Source organism: Oncorhynchus mykiss, chromosome 24, assembly GCF_057628025.1.
Source record: "Oncorhynchus mykiss isolate SJ-2025 chromosome 24, ASM5762802v1, whole genome shotgun sequence".
Taxonomy (NCBI): Eukaryota; Metazoa; Chordata; class Actinopteri; order Salmoniformes; family Salmonidae; genus Oncorhynchus; species Oncorhynchus mykiss.
In genome coordinates, this window is record NC_143045.1 from 22,318,545 (window position 1) to 22,339,780 (window position 21,236).

Below are 21,236 nucleotides of genomic sequence, written 5' to 3' on the forward strand. Positions count from 1 at the left end.
TGTTTATTGTTAATATGCATGATAATAGAAAGGTATGTTCAGAGATTAGGATGACACTTTACACACACAGCTCAAAAGCACTTTGGGAATACATCAAGGTAAATACAGGCTTTTATTTCAGACCATTCTCAACAAATCACTATGCTGTAGTACTGAGATCTAATTCTTCATAATAACCATTGAAATACATAACCTACAGGAGTGTTACTGATCTAAACAAGTTGACATTAGGACACCAAAAGGAGCCTGTCCTCCCATTCCTCTATTTGTTCTCAGAGCCAATCGCACTGACCGAACCAAACGGGACAGCGCTGTGGAGGACGACGAGTAGGATCGCCACTTTTTTTTAAATGATCCTTCTTATGTACACACAAAAATATGGTGACCTAGAACACCACAACACCTGGCATACACAGACCTCAGCACAAGGAGGGTGATGAGTAAATACACATGTACGGGTCTGCAGTCAGCCTTCGATCGCCCCTGCATATACACAGACACAGTCTCACACACAAGCACTGTACACAGCAAAACAGGTCACCTAGATTAAAAACACACTGAGTCAACAAAGGAGGACTAACATCTACTGGGGTTGACTGAAGAGCCAGTATAGGCCGAGGGGGATTCAAATTCTTATTTAGATCATTAGAACACACACACACACACACACTCAGATACATACGTCTATGCATTTAAAACTCCATAAAGCTACACGCCTGTGCAGAATATACTATTGTTACTTAGTGTTGCTAGCTATAGTCATTGAAGTGGCAATATATGTTCAAATATTATGTAACCTTTTTTCAGAATATACAATAATGAAATGCATTATACAGACAATAGACAATGTAAACTGTTCACACGTTCAGTACATCAAAATTAAGAGTTTCTATTAGTTTCTTCTCACGACAGTGCAAATCAGATGTTCCAACTACTTCAAAAAGGCTAACTGCTTCTTTCTAAGGTCCACTTAAATACATAACATAAACCGGTTTTAAAAAATCATTAAAGGAAGTGTTCAGTAGTCATAAATATGGAATGTGGAAAACCAAGAAAAAAAGTTGTCCAATTTCTGTTCAAAAACAATACAAATAAAAAAAGTCATTCATTGCAGTTAAGGGAGAACAGAATCAAAATAATTGAATGAGCACAGGTTTGCTTGATGTTTGTCTATTCTGTGAGTAGAAGAGCATGGTAGGCTGGTGAGGAACATAAGGAGAGAAACAGATGACTTAGGGGTTGGGGTGGTGGGGTGGGCATTCACATGCCGTAGCCAAAGCCAGGCTGGGGAGGCTGGCCGTAACCAGCGGGTGCTGCTGGGTAGCCGTAACCTCCGTAGCCAGGCTGGGGGGGCACAGCCTGACCAGGGCCTGAAGTGAGCATGAGCTGGGGCGTGCCTGCAACACAAATAGAGGGCACTAGCATGAGATCATGCCAAAACTGATAACACAAACACACTCTAAAGGGTTAACACTGGCTAGGTGCTAAAACTACAAAGCAAAGCATAATAGTTCCCCGTTTAACATATTCAACCAATAGAGGGGCAGGGTTATGTAGAGGTCGTCGTACCATAAACAATGGGCTGGGACTCGGTGTTCTGCTCCTCCTGTTTCCTTAGTGACTCTGAGGCGTCAAGCTTGTCGACCTGAGAGGCAAGCAGAGAAGTGAGCATGTTAACCAGCAAGGGGAGCTCTAATGAGACGCCCTTATAACTGACCTCTGGGTTATTTCACTGGCTAGCCGATGGGACCATTCCTGACAGGCAGAGACGAATAAAGTCAAGATTAAAACAGGCTGCAAGAGGCAGGCCATGCTACGGGTGTGGGAGTTTGTTGTTATCAGGCATTGTCACTAGTGGCTACTGGTGTTATTAGCTACCAATCTTGACAAGCATTAGGGTTGTAAATAAGTCTAACGTCAGATTAGACACACAGCTAGGCCTAAACAAAAACAATGGTCCCACCATCCAGCCACCAGATGAATCTATTTCCATGTGTTTGGACTGTATGTAGAGAACCAAACCCATTTCAACAGCTCTAATATGGTCCAACGTCACAGAAACTGAACTACCAGGGATTACAAGCACTACCACAAATGCTAACAAGAAAACTTTCCCTACCATGAAGTAGAACAGATCCAACGAATCAACTGGAAACCACAATAATAATAAAAAAAAGCTCTAAATGGTAAGATTATATTTACATTAAATTGTCGACCAGCAAATATGGCAAATCTTTATCCTGTCGGTCCTCTTGATAAGTTGTTAAGCAGCTCAGAGCAGGAATTGAAAGACATGATAAGACAATTCACAAGAAAAAGCGAGCAGCGTCTTGAATGTAAGTGAAACAACCTATTCCTCCTGAAAATCCACAATATCACTTCTGGAAAACCATGATAAGGCAACTTGAGACAGTTACTTCTCTCCTGTCAGATCACAACGTAGGGTTCAGTTCTCTACATACTTGCTATCTGGCAAAACAAAGTCGTTGTTTTAAGATACAGGTAAACAGGCTGTAGGCTCATTGAAGGGGAACGAGACATGCTGAAGCGACAGTTAGGTTAATTTGTCTGTTTAGAAGAGTGCATGAGAGGCAGAGAGCCACAGTGGGGGGAGTGAGAGGATGGAGGGATGGTTTGTACGGCCAGTCAAGGCGTCGCGAAGCAGGCACAGCCAACAACGATGTCTCCTAGCCGGTCCAAAGTGCTGCAAATGCTATGGAGGGTGAAATGCATGCTTGCCCTGAACACACTACAAGTTTGTAACACGCGTTCCACACCCTAAGCACACACACAGTACCCCACACTTAAGTTCTGGAATAGCAAAGACACTACAATGCAACTAATAACAAATCAAAGGAACAAAATTATAATAACATACAAAAAACATCTACATACATGTTCCAATTTTGATTTGATTTAACATTTATTTAACTAGGCAAGTCAGTTAAGAACAATTTATTTACAATGACGGCCTACCCCGGACGACGCTGGGCCAATTGTGCGCCGCCCCGTTGGGGCTCCCAATCACAGCCGGATGTGATTCAGCCTGGATCCGAACCAGGGACTGTAGTGACGCCTCTTGCACTGAGATGCAGTGCCTTAGACCATTGTGCCACTCAGAAGCAGGATATTTAACATTAAAAAGTTCAATTTCTTTACGAGTTAATTCCGTAAACAGTTATATAAGAAGGAACTCTGAAAGAATGGTCACTTCATCAATTTCCATACAGAGTATGTTCTACACTCCCACTTTACAGCAGTCTACAGCTGTGCATAGCCAAATGTGAGGCTACATAACTTCACTATAAGGACAACATTGAACAATTCAAATGTGGTCCCAGGGCTGTCTTAACATACATTTCAGTACAAATCAAACCTCATTACCCTACCAAGGTTGATCACTAAATGGCAAGTGGTACAGACTCAAGCCAACAGCAGCTCAGTGATATTACAGACAGTGGTAGTTTTTCATTAGTATCTACAGGTCTAAGGGAGAGGATTGTCTGACTACAGTAGGTTATACTTTCCTATTCCTGGACAGTTACTGAGTTTGCTGGTTTATGTGGACAGCCTCAAAGGAATGGAACTAAACATCCCTCTGTTTGGGTGTTGCTGGGGTGAATGAGTTCCTGAATCCTGATTGGTCAGTCACTGATTCAACCCTGGAACAAAGAGCAATAGCTAACAGAGCCATTCCAAACCCCAGCATGCCCAGCAGCTCACCAAAGGCAGGGTGGGAGAGCCCCACTCCAGACGACTCTGGGTGGGTTGTCTAGTCAAGGTGTGGAGTCAGAAGCAGCAGTGACATGGGGAGGGGACAGACTCATGCAGTTTCCTCTAGTTTTACTCCTCCAAACTACAGACTACAGAGGGTCAAAAAGAATGACTGGAAATGGACTGGACTTTCACCTTTTCCTTAATCGCATCAACCTGAAAGGGAATTCAGAGAGGCAACTTAAGGAGAAAAACAAACACTGAAACTCTCCCCCAACAGAGAGAACAACTGTGGAATCATCAGATCAACAAAGAAAACAGAAGAAAAATCACAGCGAGAGATGGAAATGAGCCCCTTTTGATACAAATGCAAGCTCTAGTACAATTGTTGATGTGGTACTTTTAAGTTAGAATTACAATATTTACCAGATATATTTTATAAATCAGCAGACTTGTTTCTAAAATATCATTATATTAAGCTTAACATAACATGCATAATTTTTTACAAGAGCCCACCCAGTAGACTCTACTACCATTTTGTTCCATCACAAGAACTGAGTGTTCTGGTATTTCTTGCCATATGACAAATATGTGGCATGGAGAATACTAAGCAGTATGAATCTCCTGAACTTTTGTATGGAAAAGTAGCAGAGATAAAATCAAAAAGAAACATGATTACCGGTATCATGATCGAGATAAACAGAACAGGATGAGATCGGCTGAAGTTGTGGTTGTTTAAAATCTCCTAAAAGAAGGTGAACTCAAATTGCATCACCATGTTAACAGTACCTACTTTTCACTGGAGACACTGGTAGTCTGGTAAGGGTTTAAGGTCATGTATAAAATACCGTATGGGGTGAACTGCCACCCGAGGAGTGGCCAACCTAACCCACCTTGGAGAGGTACTCCCTCATGACCTGGATGAAGTAGGGCATGGAGAAGTCCATGATGTTGTGCCTCCAGGCCGTCTCCAGCACCACGTCAGGCCTCAGCAGGTCGTAGCAGGTGAAGAGGCAGGCGGCAAAGCACTCCTTCTTATCCTCCTCCAGGAACCAGGCCAACAACTCCTCAGCCAGCTCTACGTCTTTTGACTCAGACGCATACTGCATGGCATCCTACACATCAAAACACCACAGACAGGCACATCAAAACAGGGGAGGCACATCAAAACAGGGGAGACACAAGGGGAGAGAATTCAGACAGTGACATATCTAAAAGCAATGATATGACCCACACATTTTACAAAAACAACAGCATCATGGGTATCTGTGTGAGCTGATGGTCACTGGTCTGTAGACAACATATGAGTTAATATAAATTTGGAGAAGCTGGACCTTGTAGAGTTTGTCCTTCTTGCAGAGTTCCACGCTCTGCTTCCAGCGGTTGTTGCCTTTGAAGAGGTAGGCAGCGATCCTCCTGAACTCAATCAGCTCGTGCTTCTCCAGGCCCTGGGCCAGGGTGATGTTGTCAAAATTGTCATAGGCATCGATGGAGGCACGCAGGGCCTGGACAGGACAGAGTAGTAACAAGAGAGAAAGTCATTTGCATTTCGCACCAAAGAACGTTCATCTCTAGGAGACAGAACGAGTCTCCTTCTCGAGCGGTATGATGGGCCTTAAAATAAATTCACAGGTACACCTCTAATTGACTCAAATAATGTCAATTAGCTCATCAGAAGCTTTTAAATCCATGACATAATTTTCTGGAATTTTCCAAGCTGTTCAAAGGCAGTCAACTTAAGTGTATGTAAACTTATGAACCACAGGAATTGTGATAGTGAATTAGAAGTGAAATAATCTGTCTGAAAACAATTGTTGGAAAAATTACTTGTGTCATGCACAAAGTAGATGTCCTAACCGACTTGCCAAAACTATAGTTTGTTAATAAGAAATGTGTGGAGTGGTTGAAAAACGTGTTTTTGGAAAACGAGTGGTTGAAAAACAACTCCAACCTAAGTGTGTAAACTTCCAACTTCAACTGTACTTTTTCTTGCCACTGTATGTTAAAAGATCTTAGTACCGCATAGTCTTCCTCTGTGATGAAGAGGTTGTTAAGTGCTTCGTTGACACCCTTGTTGTTGTGGTTCTGCACTGACCGCAGGTATGGCTTGACCAGTGACAGCTGCTTGGTCTGGAGGTGGACAGAGAAAAGTTCAGTCAGTGGACAGTCAAGCAGGTCGTTCTGAATGCCAAATATTGACATACAAGATAGCTTTCAATCTATCAAGTATGGACACAGTAGCGTCCCAGTACCTTCATGAAGAAGTTGACAGCGCGGGTGTGGTCGAGTCGTGGTGATAACACTATGAGCAGGTCGTTCAGTAACAATGGTTTGAACTCCAGGTAGAACTGGATAGCCTTGTAGTATAACTCCACATTGGCCACCTAGTACGACAAAGCAACATACGTTCAGCTGCGGGATGTGGATTTCTATTCAGTGACAAATACTTGGTCTAATACAATGACCATGGAATACATCTTAACCTTGAGTGACGAACATGAAATGTTTGCAAATCTAAAACATGAGATCCAGTCAATGCTGAGATTGGCTGTTGTTGCAGTCAGTCAGTTACCTTGGTGACGATGTCTTTGAACTGTCCTTCCTTCCAGGCATCGGATGGGTGGCTCATCATGGTGATGATGGCATTGTCAAACTCCTCATACTTGTCATAGAGGAAGACCAGCTCCGCCCACAGGTGGGCCTGCTCTGCAGCCCTCAGGACCTGCAGACACGCATTAACATTATCTTCACCCAGCCCAAAACAGCACACTGAGATAGTCACTGAATCTCTCACACACAAATAACATATGAACAAATAAAATAGGAAGACTATGCAGATCATTTGAATCCCTTTGCATATAGACATCTGGCAGTGTTCTTCCTCTCCCACCTTTGGAATGTTGACTCTGGACCAGAAGAGCTCCAGGTGCTCCCTCATCTTCTGGGGTTTGAACTTGGAGTAGAGGATGGCCAGCTCGGTGAACATGCCCATGTGAGCCCGTTCCAGGCCCAGGGCTGCCTCCAGCATGGTGATCAGCTCCTCAAAGTAAGCACGGTCCTAGAGACAAACACAACCATGGCATCTTCAATCAACCCAGGACCATTAAAAACACATTTATCACATGCTAAAACTCTTAAACTCTTGCCTGGATAAGGCAATTGCTTTGAGAGTGACTATTGGTAGTAATTGAACCAAATGGTAGTACCTTACCTGGTAGTAATTGATGAGCTCCTCCAGTTCATCAGCATGGACAACGATGTGCAGGCCACACATCTGGGCCAGGCGGAACTCTTTCCCATCCACACAGGCAAAGCACACCTCTTTCCAGGTGCGGGTGCTGTTGGCCTTGCGGGCTCCGTCCACGGCGGCCTGATACTCTCCCAGGTGGACCAGGGTGGACGCTAGCCGCCCGAAGTTGGACACATTGTTGTAGAGCAGCTTAGCCGCATCATACATCCTCTCATCATAACACCTGTCACCCACCTGGTATAGAGAAAGACAATAAGAAAACATATGATACTGGTCAGCAGTGATGGAGAGGGATGTGTCAGGTAAACCTGTGTGTGTGTGGCAGTGTGTGTATATCGTGTTTGGAGAGTACCTGTTGGATGTGGGCGTTGTTGGGTCCATTGATGAACTCCTCCAGTTCAGCCAGGCGGTTGGTCTTGGCCAGGGCGAAGATGAGCTCGGTCTCCACGTAGGACTCACGGGACTTCTTACGGGCCATCTGAAGGAACTTCACTAGGTCCTCCCAGTTACCTGAGGATAGTAGGGGAACACTAAGCCCATTTCCCCCTCGCCTGGTTGCCATCTCTGTTCAGCTATTACATTCTACTCCTTGTACTCTGTCATTTGCCAGATACTGGTCTTTCTTCAATTCTGAACATTCTATAATTTGAATCATGATTTGATCGTGATTCGATAACCCTCACAGCTATCCTTACGCAAATATTGAAACTAACACCTTTTTTCTCTCTCAGATTGTGTTGGTGTCTGGTTGCTCGGCAACCATTTTGTTTCTCCAGACTAAACCAGTTGGTCAAAAGTTTAGCTCACACCAAAATTCTCAACCTAAAAACATACTGCAATTCCAGCCACAAGACATCTTAGCTTTGATTTTATGCCTCAAAATAAAACTTTCCTAGCTAACAGCTAAATGTTTGTTTCGAGGCTACATATGTTGTCATGGGAAATATTAATTGATTTCCTACAACCAATTCGCCAGAAATTCAGCTGCATACTGAACGTTGAGATTGGAGAAAGGCCAGTCTCTTTGGCATATGACACAAAGAGTGGAACCAGAGACTGGTACCCAGACTACGTTACCCCCATTTAGATACAGCATGTGAATACCTTCACCTCAAATGGTAAGCCTACATTGAAAAATGTTGTTGCTCGTATGCTGGACATTACGTGGAGCAATAATGTCTCTTACCGCTCTGGGCTGCAGCTTGGCCCACCTCCATGTAGGCAGAGGGGTCATCAGCCTTGATGTAGGAGTCGATGGCCTCCTTCACCAGACCCTTCTGGAGCTGAGCCTTGGCCAGCTGGCTCCACACTGGAGGCTCATTGCAGCGCTCAGCAAACTCATAGGCCCGGTCCAGGTTCCCAATGTGCTCAATCAGAACCTAAAAACATAGAGAAAAATTGTCAAGTTCACCTCTTGATCTGTAGAATTCAAGCAGAACAGTAGCATTGTCCACAATGTGAATTGAACCGGCAACTGTTCGGTCAATGGTCCATTTCCCAGAGCGAAAGACTTGATCACTGACCTGCACGGCAGAGGTGTTGACGTCAAACTTCCTGAAGATGGCGAATGCCTCCTCAAAGAGCTCGTTGCTGATGGCGATGTTTGCGATGTCAGGGGCGTCGTAGTTGTCCAGGCGGTTGATGTACTCCATCACACGAGTACGGTCTGCCTTGATGGCTGTTAGAATCAGCAGGTTCTGAAGGTTTCTGAATAAAAACACAGATGAATTCTGCTCAGCATTGACAAAGTAAAACAAAAGTTTAACATTCCAAAGCTTCAAAGTATTGAAAGAGCAGACACACAATGGACAGCTCAGTCTGCCAGTGAGCACAGATAGTAGAGCCTCAGTAGCCCTAGTACCTGTGTTCACTGAAGACTGAGTTATCCAGAACGATCTTCTCCAGCAGCTCAATGAGTTCGTTAGGGAGGTCTGCAGTCATGAAGGCCTTGACTGTGACTGAAACCTCCTCTGGGTCCTGGGTCTCAGACAGGGCAGTCTGAACAACCTGATAAAAGATAGAGACATAATCAACATCAATCATTACTCCAGAATGGAGGAAATATAGCCACTTAGAGAGCCAAAATGGGTCACAAATAACAATTTAACCATCATGAGAAATATGAGGAAAGTGTGGGTGGGGCATCGCAGTAGAGGTTGGGACAATGGTTTTCGTGAGGATGATGTTCTCGCCCCAATTTGGTGGTATCCAATTGGTAGTTACAGTCTTGTCTCATCACTGCAACTCCCGTACGGACTTGGGAGAGGCGAAGGTCGAGAGTCGTGATTCCTCCGAAACACAACCCAACCCGGAAGCCAGCCGCACCAATGGGTAGGAGGAAACATTGTACACCTGGCAACTGTGTCAGCATGCACTGTGCACGGCCCGCCACTGGAGTCGCTAGTGTGCGATGGGACAAGGACATCCCAGCACCATCCCAGGCCAAACCTTCCCCTAACCCGGACGAAGCTGGGCCAAATTGTGCGCCGCCCCATGGATCTCCCAGTCGCAGCCGACTGAGCCTGGACTCGAACCCAGAATCTCTAGTGGCACTGCGCCATTCGGGAGCCCCGATGTTTGCATTTCTAACATGCAGGAACAGGTCCATACCTGGTCGATGAGGGGTCTTCTGAATGGGTTAGTCTCCAGCAGCACACTGGCCCACAGCTCAGGGTCTTTACGGCGAACCAGGTAGCGAGACAGACTCTTGAACAGGGAGTTCTCATTGCACACCTTTACAGGAAATGTAAGATGATCAGTATGAGGCCAAACATATGCAAACACTGCTAAATTACCATTTCAATGTACTAGTCAAGTTAATAAATACGTTTTATTTCCCCACTCACATTAATGAGCTCCTGATCACACTGTCCTCTCTCGTAGGCCACGCAAGCCAGGTGGGGGTCCCTCTTCTCACAGTACTTGCCCACCACGCGGCTGTCGTAGAAGGTGTTCTCACGCAGGAAGCGCTCTGGGTTGTTGTTGCTGTCGATGTAGATCTTGGCCAGGGCATTGTGTGTAGCTGGCTCCTCACAGCCATCGTGGATACGGGCCTCCAGCCAGGGTAGGAGCAGTTTCAGTCTGGAGACAACACACAGATACATTTTCCAAGTTTCAGGCGCTCATAAACTAGACATATTTCCACTTTTAACTGGGTCAAACAGCACCACTTCATCCTACTTTCTCTTTCAGAAGTAATGTCACAATTAAATGCACTACAGCTGCAGTTGGTGACAAAAACAAGCCCTCGCAAGACAGGTCCCTTTAATATAAAGCCAGTCTGGGCTGAGACAAATCATGTCCCCATGCTCCTTACCTGTTCCTCTTCTCCACCTCAGCCACCAGTTCATCAGTGGAGAACTGTCCTTTCACCACCAGGATCAGGTTCTTAATCACATCCTCAGCACAGTCCACATCCAGCAGCCCTCCAATCACCACCGGCAGACGGCTGGGGTTCACCTGACATACACAAATATATATTTTAGTTACAGAACATTTATAAATCATACAATGGTAGTGACCCTTTAATTCCGTGTGAATAAAGAAGCTGTAAAGTCCTACACAGGTTAATAGGAGGTTGTATACCTTCTGCACATAGATCTCAATGTATTTCTGCAGGGTGTTGCGGTACAAGTAGAGGACCAGGTCGTGGACAAAGTCGAAGCGGTCACACACGATGATCAGGGGGAGCTGATCAGTCAGCTTAGCTTCCTGTGAAGAGAGGCAAGATTCATATCAGCTCACAGAATCAAACTAACATCCAGACCTGGCTTTCAGGGTAATTAACCAAATAAAGATCAAAGTATGCGGAGCTGTGATGTCATGTTGCAGAATGCCTCCTTTTCTCCCTTACCTTGAGGAAGTTCTTGACTCGTTCGGGGTCGTAGCAGTTGCTCTCTCTGCAGATCCTCTCCACCTCTTTGATCTGTCCCGTCTTACAGGCGGCCTGGATGTACTTGAAGTGGACCTCTGGGTCCTGGCTGAAGTTAACGATGGAACCCAGGAAGTAGAACAGACCTGGAATGAACAGAGACAGAACTTAGTCCCTATACAGATAGAGCGAAAGGAAGAACAACTGTGGTTGTTGAGACACTCATGACCATGTTCCATGCAGGTGAGGACAAGACTAGGTGGTTTGCGTCAGGTAGGTGGTTTGCGTCAGGTGTATGGTCTGCTTACCTTCGAAGCTCTTGAAGGACTCAAAGAGCTCGGTGAGGGAGTTGGTGGAGAGCTGCTCGTGGTACTTAGAGGCCACCTGGACACAGATCTGCAGGTTCTGACGGATGTTGGCCGACAGCATGGCCCGAAGACACTCCAGAGAGTCCTCCACTGATAGGGAGCCAAAAAAGTTCACCAGCCACTGTAGGACAGAGTCAATATATATACACAGAGTCAGTGCACAGACAGAAGATGCACACATTAGTCAAGGTCACATTTCTTAAGAGCAAAAAACAACAAGCGCACACACACCGCTCTCCAAGACTATGAACATTCTGGTCAAGGACATTCTATTCCATGCAGTGTGTGATTGTGTGTTAGATAGAGTCCTATACCTCAGGGTTGAGCAGGTGTGTGTGCACCACAGCCCGTTTGATGTCGTACAGGTCGGTGTAATGCTCCAGAGCCCTCTGCAGCAGGCCAGCCTTCTCACACAGCTGGGCAACGTGGGCACGGTCGTAGTGGGTGAACATCTGGTTGCCCAGGATGGCATCAGCCACCTGAAGTGGGGAAAAAAACAGCATTCATTTAAAATTGAGTCTACGAGTCAGTGGAACAAAAAACATTAAATTGCTGTGGGTGTGGTATGCATGTGTACCTGTGGGGCGTGGACCAGATTCATCTCCAGCAGGCGTGTCTGCAGAGGCCCCTCAGCAGGCCTGTTGTTCTTCAGGGCATCCAGGAGGAAGGAGGTACACTGCTGGATCAGGTTATACTCCATAAACACGTCAACGATCTGAACAGGGAGACAGACAATACATCAGCTACCACACATCATTCATGTTACTGTATACAGCCATCATTTGATACAGCCACCTCACAAAAAAGCAATGAACCAGGTTTTTTTCCATTCATCAAATTTAAATATAAAAAGAAATAGGACGATAAATGAATTCTTGAGGTGGGGAAGACGTTTGGCCCTTTGCCCTCTGACCTGTGTGATGTCAGCCAGCGGCTCCTCGTCCTGCACCAGCATCTGGGAGAACTGCAGGCCTTGTTCTGGACTGATTCTCATCACGTTCCTCAGCAGGAACATCCAGTCTGGGGTGTAGCCCACCTAGAGTGAAAATACGGAAAACATATTGTATAGTTAAATTTAACACAATCTAATTTGACCATATTACAGAAATCCATTGTGTCAAGTCAAAATGTTATATTGGACAGGTCTAGTAGATAAAAATAGAAACACCACTAACCTTTTTGGCATAGAGGACAATTTTCTGGAACTGTCCGGTCTCAGCGAAGCACTGGATGACCTTGTTGGGCACGTTGGCCCTGAGGTAGACGCTGAGGGCCAGAGTGGGATCCACTGACTTCACCAGGTCCCCCAGCTCCTCAGAACACTCCAGCTGTAGAAGAATACATGCAATGTTCATTCATTGAGACAACTCACAACAAGCTGTGAATTCCTAACCGAGTCCTAGCCAGCCCAATAGTTACAGGCATATTTGAACAGACCAGTGCTAAATGTTGAGCAACACATAATTGGATCATAAAACTGTAAAGCTCAATGTTGAACATCCGCACTTACCAGTGAACAAAGCTATAGTATCAGTTTATTATGATAACTATGGTTTCCTTGCCTTGTCCTCTTTCAGCCATTTCTCCAGCAGCTGCTTGCGTCCCTGCTGTAAGACGGGCCTGCACAGCTCCAGGGACTCAAACTTGTTGAGCTGGCCCTGGTCCAGCAGGATGCCAAAGTACTGCAGCAGGGGAGAGGTCTGGCCCGGCTGGGCCGGCACACTCTGGAATTTACGGATGGTGTCTGGGGTACGCAGGATACCCTGGGGAGGAGGAAAGGTGCGAAAAATACAAGATGACATTTTAAAAAGTGTGATAACGATAAAAGACAGAACGAGTATCAGATAGCGATTATGTCATTGTTCGGGTGTTCTGGTGCATTGGCAGTACCTTGGGAGCATTGGCGGCCACCTTGGCAGCCTCAGAGTAGTTCCCTGCAGCGAACAGGGTGTTGAACTTGCGGGCGAACAGCTCCTCGGCCCCAGCCAGGTTGTTGCGCACAGCCATACGAAGGGCCAGGTCTGGGTTCTGGAGCACGTTGGTGATGTAGGGGATGATGTTCTCCTCCTCCACACACACGGACAACACCTGGACAAACACATTAACACACAGACAGGGTTAGAGTCCACTCCTATACAGACATGAAGATATGTGTACTATTACATTAGTTTATAAGTGGAGACAATTGTAACAAAATTGGTATATCATTCCTTTGTTAAACTCATATTTATTCCAAATTGAATTGACTGTGTAAAAAAAAAACATTTGCTGCTGGAATAGAGAATGGTATTTGTGAATTAGGCTTGGTAGATTCATGAAGTACACAGATGGCCATCCCCATGGAGCAGTGTGTGTGTGTGTGTATGTATGTGTTTGATACATAAAGATGTAAAGGAGCAGCAGACTTGGAGGGTTAGCGAGCCAGGAGCTTTAAGGAGATTAGGACGCCTGAGGGGACTTCCAACTGTGTTTCACATGGTGCTCACTGCTGAGGCTTCCCTCAGCCAAGGTCACCAAGTGACACACACATCAATCATACTCTTAAGAGACAAAAGCACACTGCCACACAATTTCTAACACACACAGTTTAATAAATGGGACTCTCAAGCCATCACACAGGTATAGTATTTGTGATTTCTGAGGAGAGCTGGAGCAGTGGGCTCTACAGACTTGAATCAGCTTTCCATCCTCCTGAATATTTAATGGTTGTGTGTGTTTTGGATAGGAAACTCATTGATCAGCTCACTGGTATTTGGTTACTCCTGATAAAAGGACTAACACACTCCCCTTCACTCCTGGCTACCCAGTGGAGACTTACCTGTCCTTTCCTGTTGACTCCAATGATGCCAGCGGTTGGTTCATGTGGGGCTGTAACAAAGATGGTCTCCCCGCTGATCCTGTTCATGTAAATACAGGTGCCAGTCTCCAGGTCATACAGGTGGATGTAGCCATATTTGGTGATGAGAAAGACAACATCCTGCTTAGAGCTGATCTAGAGGAGAGAGAGCAGGGACACACGGCTTCAGTAGCTGTATCATAGCGGGTATTAATGCTGAGGCCCTGCATGTCTGTATGGAATAGGTATGAGTGCTTGTCAGTCTACCGTGAAGTGGTTCCAGTACCTGCATAGCTACAGGGAAGTCATTCTGGGCCTCAGGAGGGAAGAACACATCCACTGCCTTCTTTGGAAACGGCTGATTGCCTGTTGGTGGGGTCCCCACTTCAATTATGTGTAACTAGAAAAGCAAAAACATATTCAGAAGAAAAACAACATCTCCCTTTCTTCTCTCCTACCCCCCATTAAATTACAGCACTTGCTGACTACTCCATGTCCATGCTGAGAGTCCTACCTTTCCTCCAGCTTGCCCTCGGACAGCGAAGCAGAACAGTGTGGATTCCTCTGTGTTGCCCTCCATTTTGAACTGGGCAAAGCCTGCGGCGTGGCCCTCAATGGGCTGGGACACCTTCCTGTCCACAGAGTACAGCTGCATGGCTCCCACCACACGGTTTTGCTAAAATCAGGGAAAACACAGAGCTTGTCTTACAGCAGTCTGTTCCAGTGGTAAATAAGCCTTCAGGGCAGAACATTTCATGACGACGTTCAAGCTTCAATACAGTTAAAAAGCAAGAGATTAGCCTCTATCAGGTCAGTGTATTGCTGTACAGAAGAGTGGACACTCACACGGGTTAACTGATTAATAAAAAAAAAAAATGCAAGTCACTTTACAGTAGATTACAGCTAGTGTCAACCAGAAATACAATATAATTCCTTCTATTTCAGTACCTGTGCTGAAATCCCAATGAGAAGCAGCCATTTCTGTTTGGCGTCGGTGCGGTAGTTGATGATTTGACAGCCTGCAAGGCTGGAGTGTCGGTCAAAGACTTTGGCTGGCTGGGAGTCTCCCTCCATGCTCCAATGGTAGACGGCATTGTCTGTGACAAGTGCTACAGTGTTGAGGGAGATCCACTTCCAGAAAGTGACATCATCAGTCATGGTGTGAGCCTTCATCTTGCTCTTCATCTCAATGTTGAAAATCTGGAGGGTTTTTGCAGCTGAAAATTCATACAGAAAAAGGTATGATGATATAGCACTTGCCTAGTTAAATAAAGGTTAAATAAAATAAATAAAACACCATCACCACTAACTAATGTCAACTACTAATCCCCACACAAACATTAGACTATAGGGAAAATTTAAATATTGTAATAGCAAATTCGGCTTGATTTAGAAATATTGGTAGTCATGGTTCGGTGCGAGCACCACTAAATGACCATACAAAACAGCACTTGCAATGTAGAAAGCAAGACCACAGCGGACAACCAATAACATGGTCAGATCTGCATTCAGTTATGAAAACACTCAATACAAAAAGGCAGAAGACACTGACCAATCCAGATGAGGCTTATAAGCAACAACCTCTTGGGAGTGGGTGAATTGACAACTTACAAACAAGTGCCTTCAGAAAGTTCATACCCCATGACTTATTCCAACATTTTGTTGTGATACAATCTGAATAATTCAAAATGGGTTAAATAGATTTATCAACCATCTACGCACAAAACCACATAATAACGAAGTGAAAACATGGGTTATTGAAATGTTGCAAATTTACTGAAAATGAAATACAGAAATGTCTCTTTTACATAAGCATTCACACTCCTGAGTCCATACTTTGTAGAAGTGCCTTTGGCAGCAATTACAGCTTTGAGTAGTCTTGGGTATGTCTATCAGCTTTGGACATCTGGATTTGGGGATTTTCTCCCATTCTTCCTTGCAGATTTTCTCAAGCTGTTAAGTTAGATGGGGATCAGTGGTGAAGTCAAGTCTTTCCACAGAGTTTCAATGGGATTCAAGTCTGGGCATTGGCTGGGCCACTCAAGACCTTTTACATTCGTGTTCTGAAGCCATTCCAGCGTTGCTTTGGTTGTATGCTTGGGGTCATTGTCCTGTTGGAACATAAATCCTGTCACAAGTCATTTTTACTCTGAAGCAGGTTCTCATCAAGGACTTGCCTGTATTTTGCTTCATTCATTGTTCCCCCTTTACCAGTCTCCCAGTCCACTGAAAAGCATCCCCATAGCATGATGCTGCCACCACCATGCTTCAGGTAGGGATGGTGTTAGACAGGTGATGAGCTGTGCCTGGTTTTCTCCAGACATAGCGCTCTGCATTCAGGCCAGAGTATCTCATTAGACCACAGAATCTTTTTCCTTATGCTCTGTCTTTCACGTGCCTTTTTGCAAACTCCAAGTGTGAGGTCATGTGCATTTTTCTCAGGAGTGGCTTCTGTCCGGTCACACTCCCTTAAAGCCTAGATTGGTGAAGTGCTGTAGACTTGTCCGCCTAGATTGGTGAAGTGCTGTAGACTTGTCCTTCTGGCAGCTTCTCCCATCTCAGCCAAGGAACTATGTAGTTCTGTCAGTGGTCATTGGGTTCTTAGTCACCTCCCCGACCAAGGTCCTTCTTTCCCGGTTGCTCAGTTTGGTCAGACGGCCAGCTCTAGGCAGTGTGGGTAGTTCCATATTTTTTTCCATTTCCCAATGATGGAGACCACTGTGCTCTTGGAAACTTTAAACATTCTAGAAATGGTTTTATACCTTTCCCCAGATATATTCCTCATCACAATTCTCTCAGACTTCATGATATAGTTTCTGCTCTGACATGCACAGTCAACTGTGGGACCTTACATAGACAGGTGTGTTTCTTTCTAAATCATGCCAAAACAATTGAATTTGCCAAAAGTGGACTCCAATCAAGTTGTAGTGACATCAAAGATGATCAAAATAAGTTGGATGCACCCGAGCTCAATTTCGAGTGTCACAGCAAAGGGGTGTGAATACTTATGTAAATTAGATGAGTATTTTATTTTCAATCAATTTGTAAGCATTTCTAAAAAACATGTTTTCACTTTGTAATTATGGGGTATCAACACATTTTTTAAATCAATTTTGAATTCAGGCTTTAATAACAAAAGCCAGAGGCTGTATAAGGCCCTTCTACTCAAGTTCTAACGTATCTGCTTAGTCATAAGTCAACTTCAGGGGTGTGAATCTGAAGTTCAAGCAGCTCTACAGGATTCCTAACCCACTATTAATCCTGAGATGAATGAAGGAGTTTGGGTTGGGTCTGAATGCAGATTAACGCAAGACCACAAAGCACAAACAGATGTGATGAGGTACGAGAAGTGTCTTGGGATGCACCGACTGACACCAATTTAATTTCAGGCTTTCCAATCACTGGCTTATTATTGGAGCAACGAAAGAGTTTCCTAGTCATTCATTTCTTGTGGCTGTAGCCTGTGATGAACCTGCTATAGTTCTCACATTTTACCATCGAAAAGCACAGCCCACAGTACAGTCAAAGGTTTGTGCAAAGCTGTCGTCAAAGCAAAGGGTGGCTACTTTGAAGAATCTCAAATATATTTTGATTTGTTTAACACTTTTGGTTACTACATGATTCCATGTGTGTCATTTCATAGTTTTGATGTCTTCACTATAATTTTACAATGTAGAAAATAGTCAAAATAAATTAAAACCCTTGAATGAGTAGCTGGTACTGTTGACTGGTACTGTACGTCTATAGGCCTACATTTCCTGTTGTAGTCCAGGTGTTTTAAGATTACACAAGTCACAGAGATTAAAAAATATATAAAAACAACAGGTTAGCCTATCTAATGCAGAGATATGACACATTTGATCACTTATCTTGCCTGACAAGTAAAATATAATACATTATAGGCTACATAAAGACCAATATACAGGGGTGGGGTGTCAAATCAACATTAATCAATCAACACAAAAATACAAATGAATTTGGCTACCATAGTCTAGCATTGAAATAAATATTGCATTGCATATCTGATTTTCCTGTAGTCTAATAATATGCAGGATCTGCAATACATTTGGTCTCTGAATGCAAGTCTCTCTCTTACACTGCAGTCAAGGACACACTGACAAAATCATGCAAACCATGACTACTTCGGCCTATAGGCCAAGACCAGCTCTCAAACTGGATATAGTTATAATAGGTGCATGAATAACAAATTATCCCAATGATCTTGCTTCAGAGGAATATTTCACCATCTCAGCCTGTGCAAGCCTTGATCTTTAGGCCATTGAGACAGTAGTGTGCAATGTGCCATAATGGGGACTTGTCGATATAAAAAGGTGGCACACTCACAGACGTTTTTACTTCAGGGATTTTTTTCCTCTACCCTAGAGGTCTTGATGAACTTCCTTGTATTTCCATATTCTGTTTGTCATTTATCCTATATTCTCCCGCTCTTTAAATCATCCCCCTTGTGCTTCCATTCTACTTTCTAACACTCCTTCTTATGTAAAAAGTACATACACAGTACTGGACAGACATTCCAACACAGTGCAAACATGATTACAACTTCCACAACTCATGATATATAAAATCCAACTCACCGTCTGCAAACATATAAGAAAGCATTAAGAAACGAAAAGAGCAAAAACAAGCAAAAATAGACAAGCATTCATGATTGTATGACAATTTTATCAGTGTACAATAGAGTTACTTTATTTCAAATTAGACTATAAATTGCAAATTACAAGCAGTTTTACTACAGGCCTGTATATGGTCATTAAAACGCAAAGCAGAATGTGACAGGTCTAGATCAATAACTTGCTGGCAAACATTAAGACAGCAACACACAGGGAAATTATGGTCAACAGCAATCAAAGTCGTAGTTAACCACTTAGTTTGGGTGAATTCAATTGTTAAAAACACAGCCTCTGTACATATTAGTTGAGTCAAAGGAAACAGTTCAGGGGGTTGGGGTAAGTGGAAGTACTTACCTTTGAGGGCAATAACTTTGCTAGCAGGGTTCATGATGGCGCTATCTGCAGAGATGGGTCTACGGATGGGAGTGTTGGGGTCGGCCATATCAATGATGACCACCTGTGCCTGCTCGCCCACCTTCTCTCTTATACAGATGAACTTATCAGACTCCATAGTCAGGGTGCTGAATCCAATGTTAGCTGGGTTGATCCCCAGGTTCTGGAGCTAAAGGAAATATAATGACATTTTTTGAATGGTTTATTGAAAAAACAATTGCTAGCATGACTGTGTTGCAGAGGTGGCTCTGTGAACAATGCTTGCATGATGAGTGAGTAATCTTGTCTGAGACCTGAACGTGTTGGCTCCTGTCCTGGAACTAATGCCTTAGCTTTAGTTCAGTGGGCTAACAGGCCTCAAGGCCCATGCACAGGCTCATTGATTAAGATGTTATGTTGATGATTCGTGATGTAGTTAGCCATTTGTAAAGACTCAAACACATTACCCTTTTATCATCCTATAGCCATATAATTAGCTACAGCCAAATAAATAATAATAGTACTAACTAGTTAGCTGTGCTGTTTTGACCAGCATAGAACTACTGTCTGTTGATTAAGCCAATTTAACTCAACACCTGCCTTACCTGAATGAAGGTCCAAGGTAATCTAAGATCAGTGTCAGACTAGCAGACATAGATAAATACATCTAGCGGTTATTGAATGGACTTTCACGCAGAAACATCGTTCTAGTTAAGTAGCTAGCCATTAAATATATTTGAGTTAAATAGTAGCGGTCATACGAAAGCAGTTTGTTAACGTTACGTTTGATGGCAACCCTAAAGTTAACTAGCTAGCTGACACACTGTGGTAGTCTTTTCGCTAGCAGGTTAACATTGCATGGAAACGGGGGAAGAGAGGTCATTCATTTCGCTGCAGGTGTTGGACAGCTAGCTACAGTTAGCTAGCTTGTTAGCGAAAATCATTAAGCAGTCGAGAAAAATCTGGAGGTGTGTAGCGCGATGGCTACGCTACCTGGTCACGACTAGTATTTAACTATATTGTTTTCATACCTGCAAGTGCTCCTGGAATCGGATAGGTAGTATTTGTGCCATTGCGGGTTTTTCTTTGCTTTTACGGTGTCCTGAAATTCTAGCTAAGCAGCTACGGTAGCTGGCTAGGTTAGCACTGTGCTAGCTACGACCTCCTCACTCACTGATTCTTAAATCGTAGTCAGACAGTGAATCTTTACGTCCAATCAATGTGTTATTTTGTATATTTTCTTAGTCGTGATTCCAAAATCGTATGTCAAGTGTAGCCGCCGGATGTTTGTGCGTTTTCTCCACTGCCTGAATGGATGGCAGTGGCTTTAGCACTGATCTCAGTCCAAACCTGCAATGGCGGCGGAAACGACTCAGAATCAGAGATGGAAGAGGAAGCGAGATATCCCACTCCAAGTGTTTTGTTTATACAGTCAATGAACTAAACCGACAAGACCAAGCTGCTGTCGCATTGAGAACCACCCCTTAAGTAAACCGGAATTGTGAAACATATTCAGAGTTAAACGGCCTGAGTAAAACATCTTAATTTGCCACCAGCTTTGTCAGAATGTTTTCAATCCGGAAGCAGCTGGGGATATCTCGGGAAGGACATCCCAACATGATCGTTCCATCTGTGATTTCATCTTTGCTTTCGACATGGAACGGTCAAAAACACACTTTAATGTGTATAATTGGCCAAACACTTATTGACTCTTATTTTACAATGAGTTCCAATTTTTGTCACGTCATTCGATCTTTTACATCAGTTCCGGATTAATCACGCTTCAGACAGGCAGCTGATTTTGAACGTTGATATGTTTCAATATCGTGTCTGTCACAGGGTCTCAGCTCTAGAATGACTGATTTGTCATTAAATAAATTCGAAAAATAGAACAGCACCTGTCATGCATGCTACTGTCCATAATGTCCTGTAGTACTGTCCCATGCAGATCCTTTCTGAATTATTGTATAATTTTGTGGATAGCCTACCATTTGATCCCAGTAAATGCAAAGTGGGATCCTACCCTAACCATAGATCTAACCCTGACCAACGTTTTAGTTGGGTTGTCCCAAGCATCCCACTTTAATAGCAAAAACAGTTTGATCCAGCACTCTAGAATGAACATCAACCAGAAAAACGTTCTTAAACCCCCAAGCCCTATCCTGTTGAGTCATATTGAAATACAGTTTCAAAA

At 44.0% G+C, this 21,236-nt stretch overlaps 1 protein-coding gene across 2 annotated transcripts; it reads right to left on the reverse strand.

The window, feature by feature from the left end:
• Nucleotides 1-93: 93 nt before the first annotated feature.
• LOC110504016 (clathrin heavy chain 1) lies at nt 94-20,659 on the reverse strand. Of its 2 annotated transcripts, XM_021582791.3 has the most exons (32): nt 20,074-20,659; nt 19,025-19,232; nt 14,988-15,256; nt 14,554-14,715; nt 14,326-14,439; nt 14,022-14,195; nt 13,094-13,291; nt 12,766-12,966; nt 12,379-12,531; nt 12,117-12,239; nt 11,781-11,918; nt 11,518-11,682; nt 11,144-11,324; nt 10,818-10,981; nt 10,550-10,675; nt 10,281-10,423; nt 9,811-10,045; nt 9,575-9,697; nt 8,826-8,971; nt 8,488-8,671; nt 8,151-8,343; nt 7,317-7,474; nt 6,926-7,198; nt 6,605-6,772; nt 6,287-6,436; nt 5,967-6,098; nt 5,734-5,844; nt 5,049-5,219; nt 4,608-4,829; nt 3,910-3,930; nt 1,570-1,645; nt 94-1,397 (listed from the first exon to the last, which is right to left on the reverse strand). In XM_021582791.3, exons 1-32 carry the CDS (start codon nt 20,113-20,115, stop codon nt 1,261-1,263), a joined length of 5,061 nt encoding a protein of 1,686 aa, XP_021438466.1. In that variant the 5' UTR covers nt 20,116-20,659; the 3' UTR covers nt 94-1,260. The 2 variants fall into 2 exon arrangements, with proteins under 2 accessions (XP_021438466.1, XP_021438468.1); XM_021582793.3 differs by lacking the exon at nt 3,910-3,930.
• Between the last annotated feature and the right edge of the window lie 577 nt (nt 20,660-21,236).

Excerpts from the sequence above, each read along its gene's own strand:
- LOC110504016 (XM_021582791.3), bottom strand. The coding sequence starts at position 20,115 with ATGGCACAAATACTACCTATCCGATTCCAGGAGCACTTGCAG. Across the intron at positions 10,982-11,143 it reads GTCCTTCAAGAGCTTCGAAG|GTCTGTTCTACTTCCTGGGT; the intron begins GTAAGCAGACCA and ends TGTTCATTCCAG. Across the intron at positions 8,344-8,487 it reads TCAACACCTCTGCCGTGCAG|GTTCTGATTGAGCACATTGG; the intron begins GTCAGTGATCAA and ends CTATGTTTTTAG.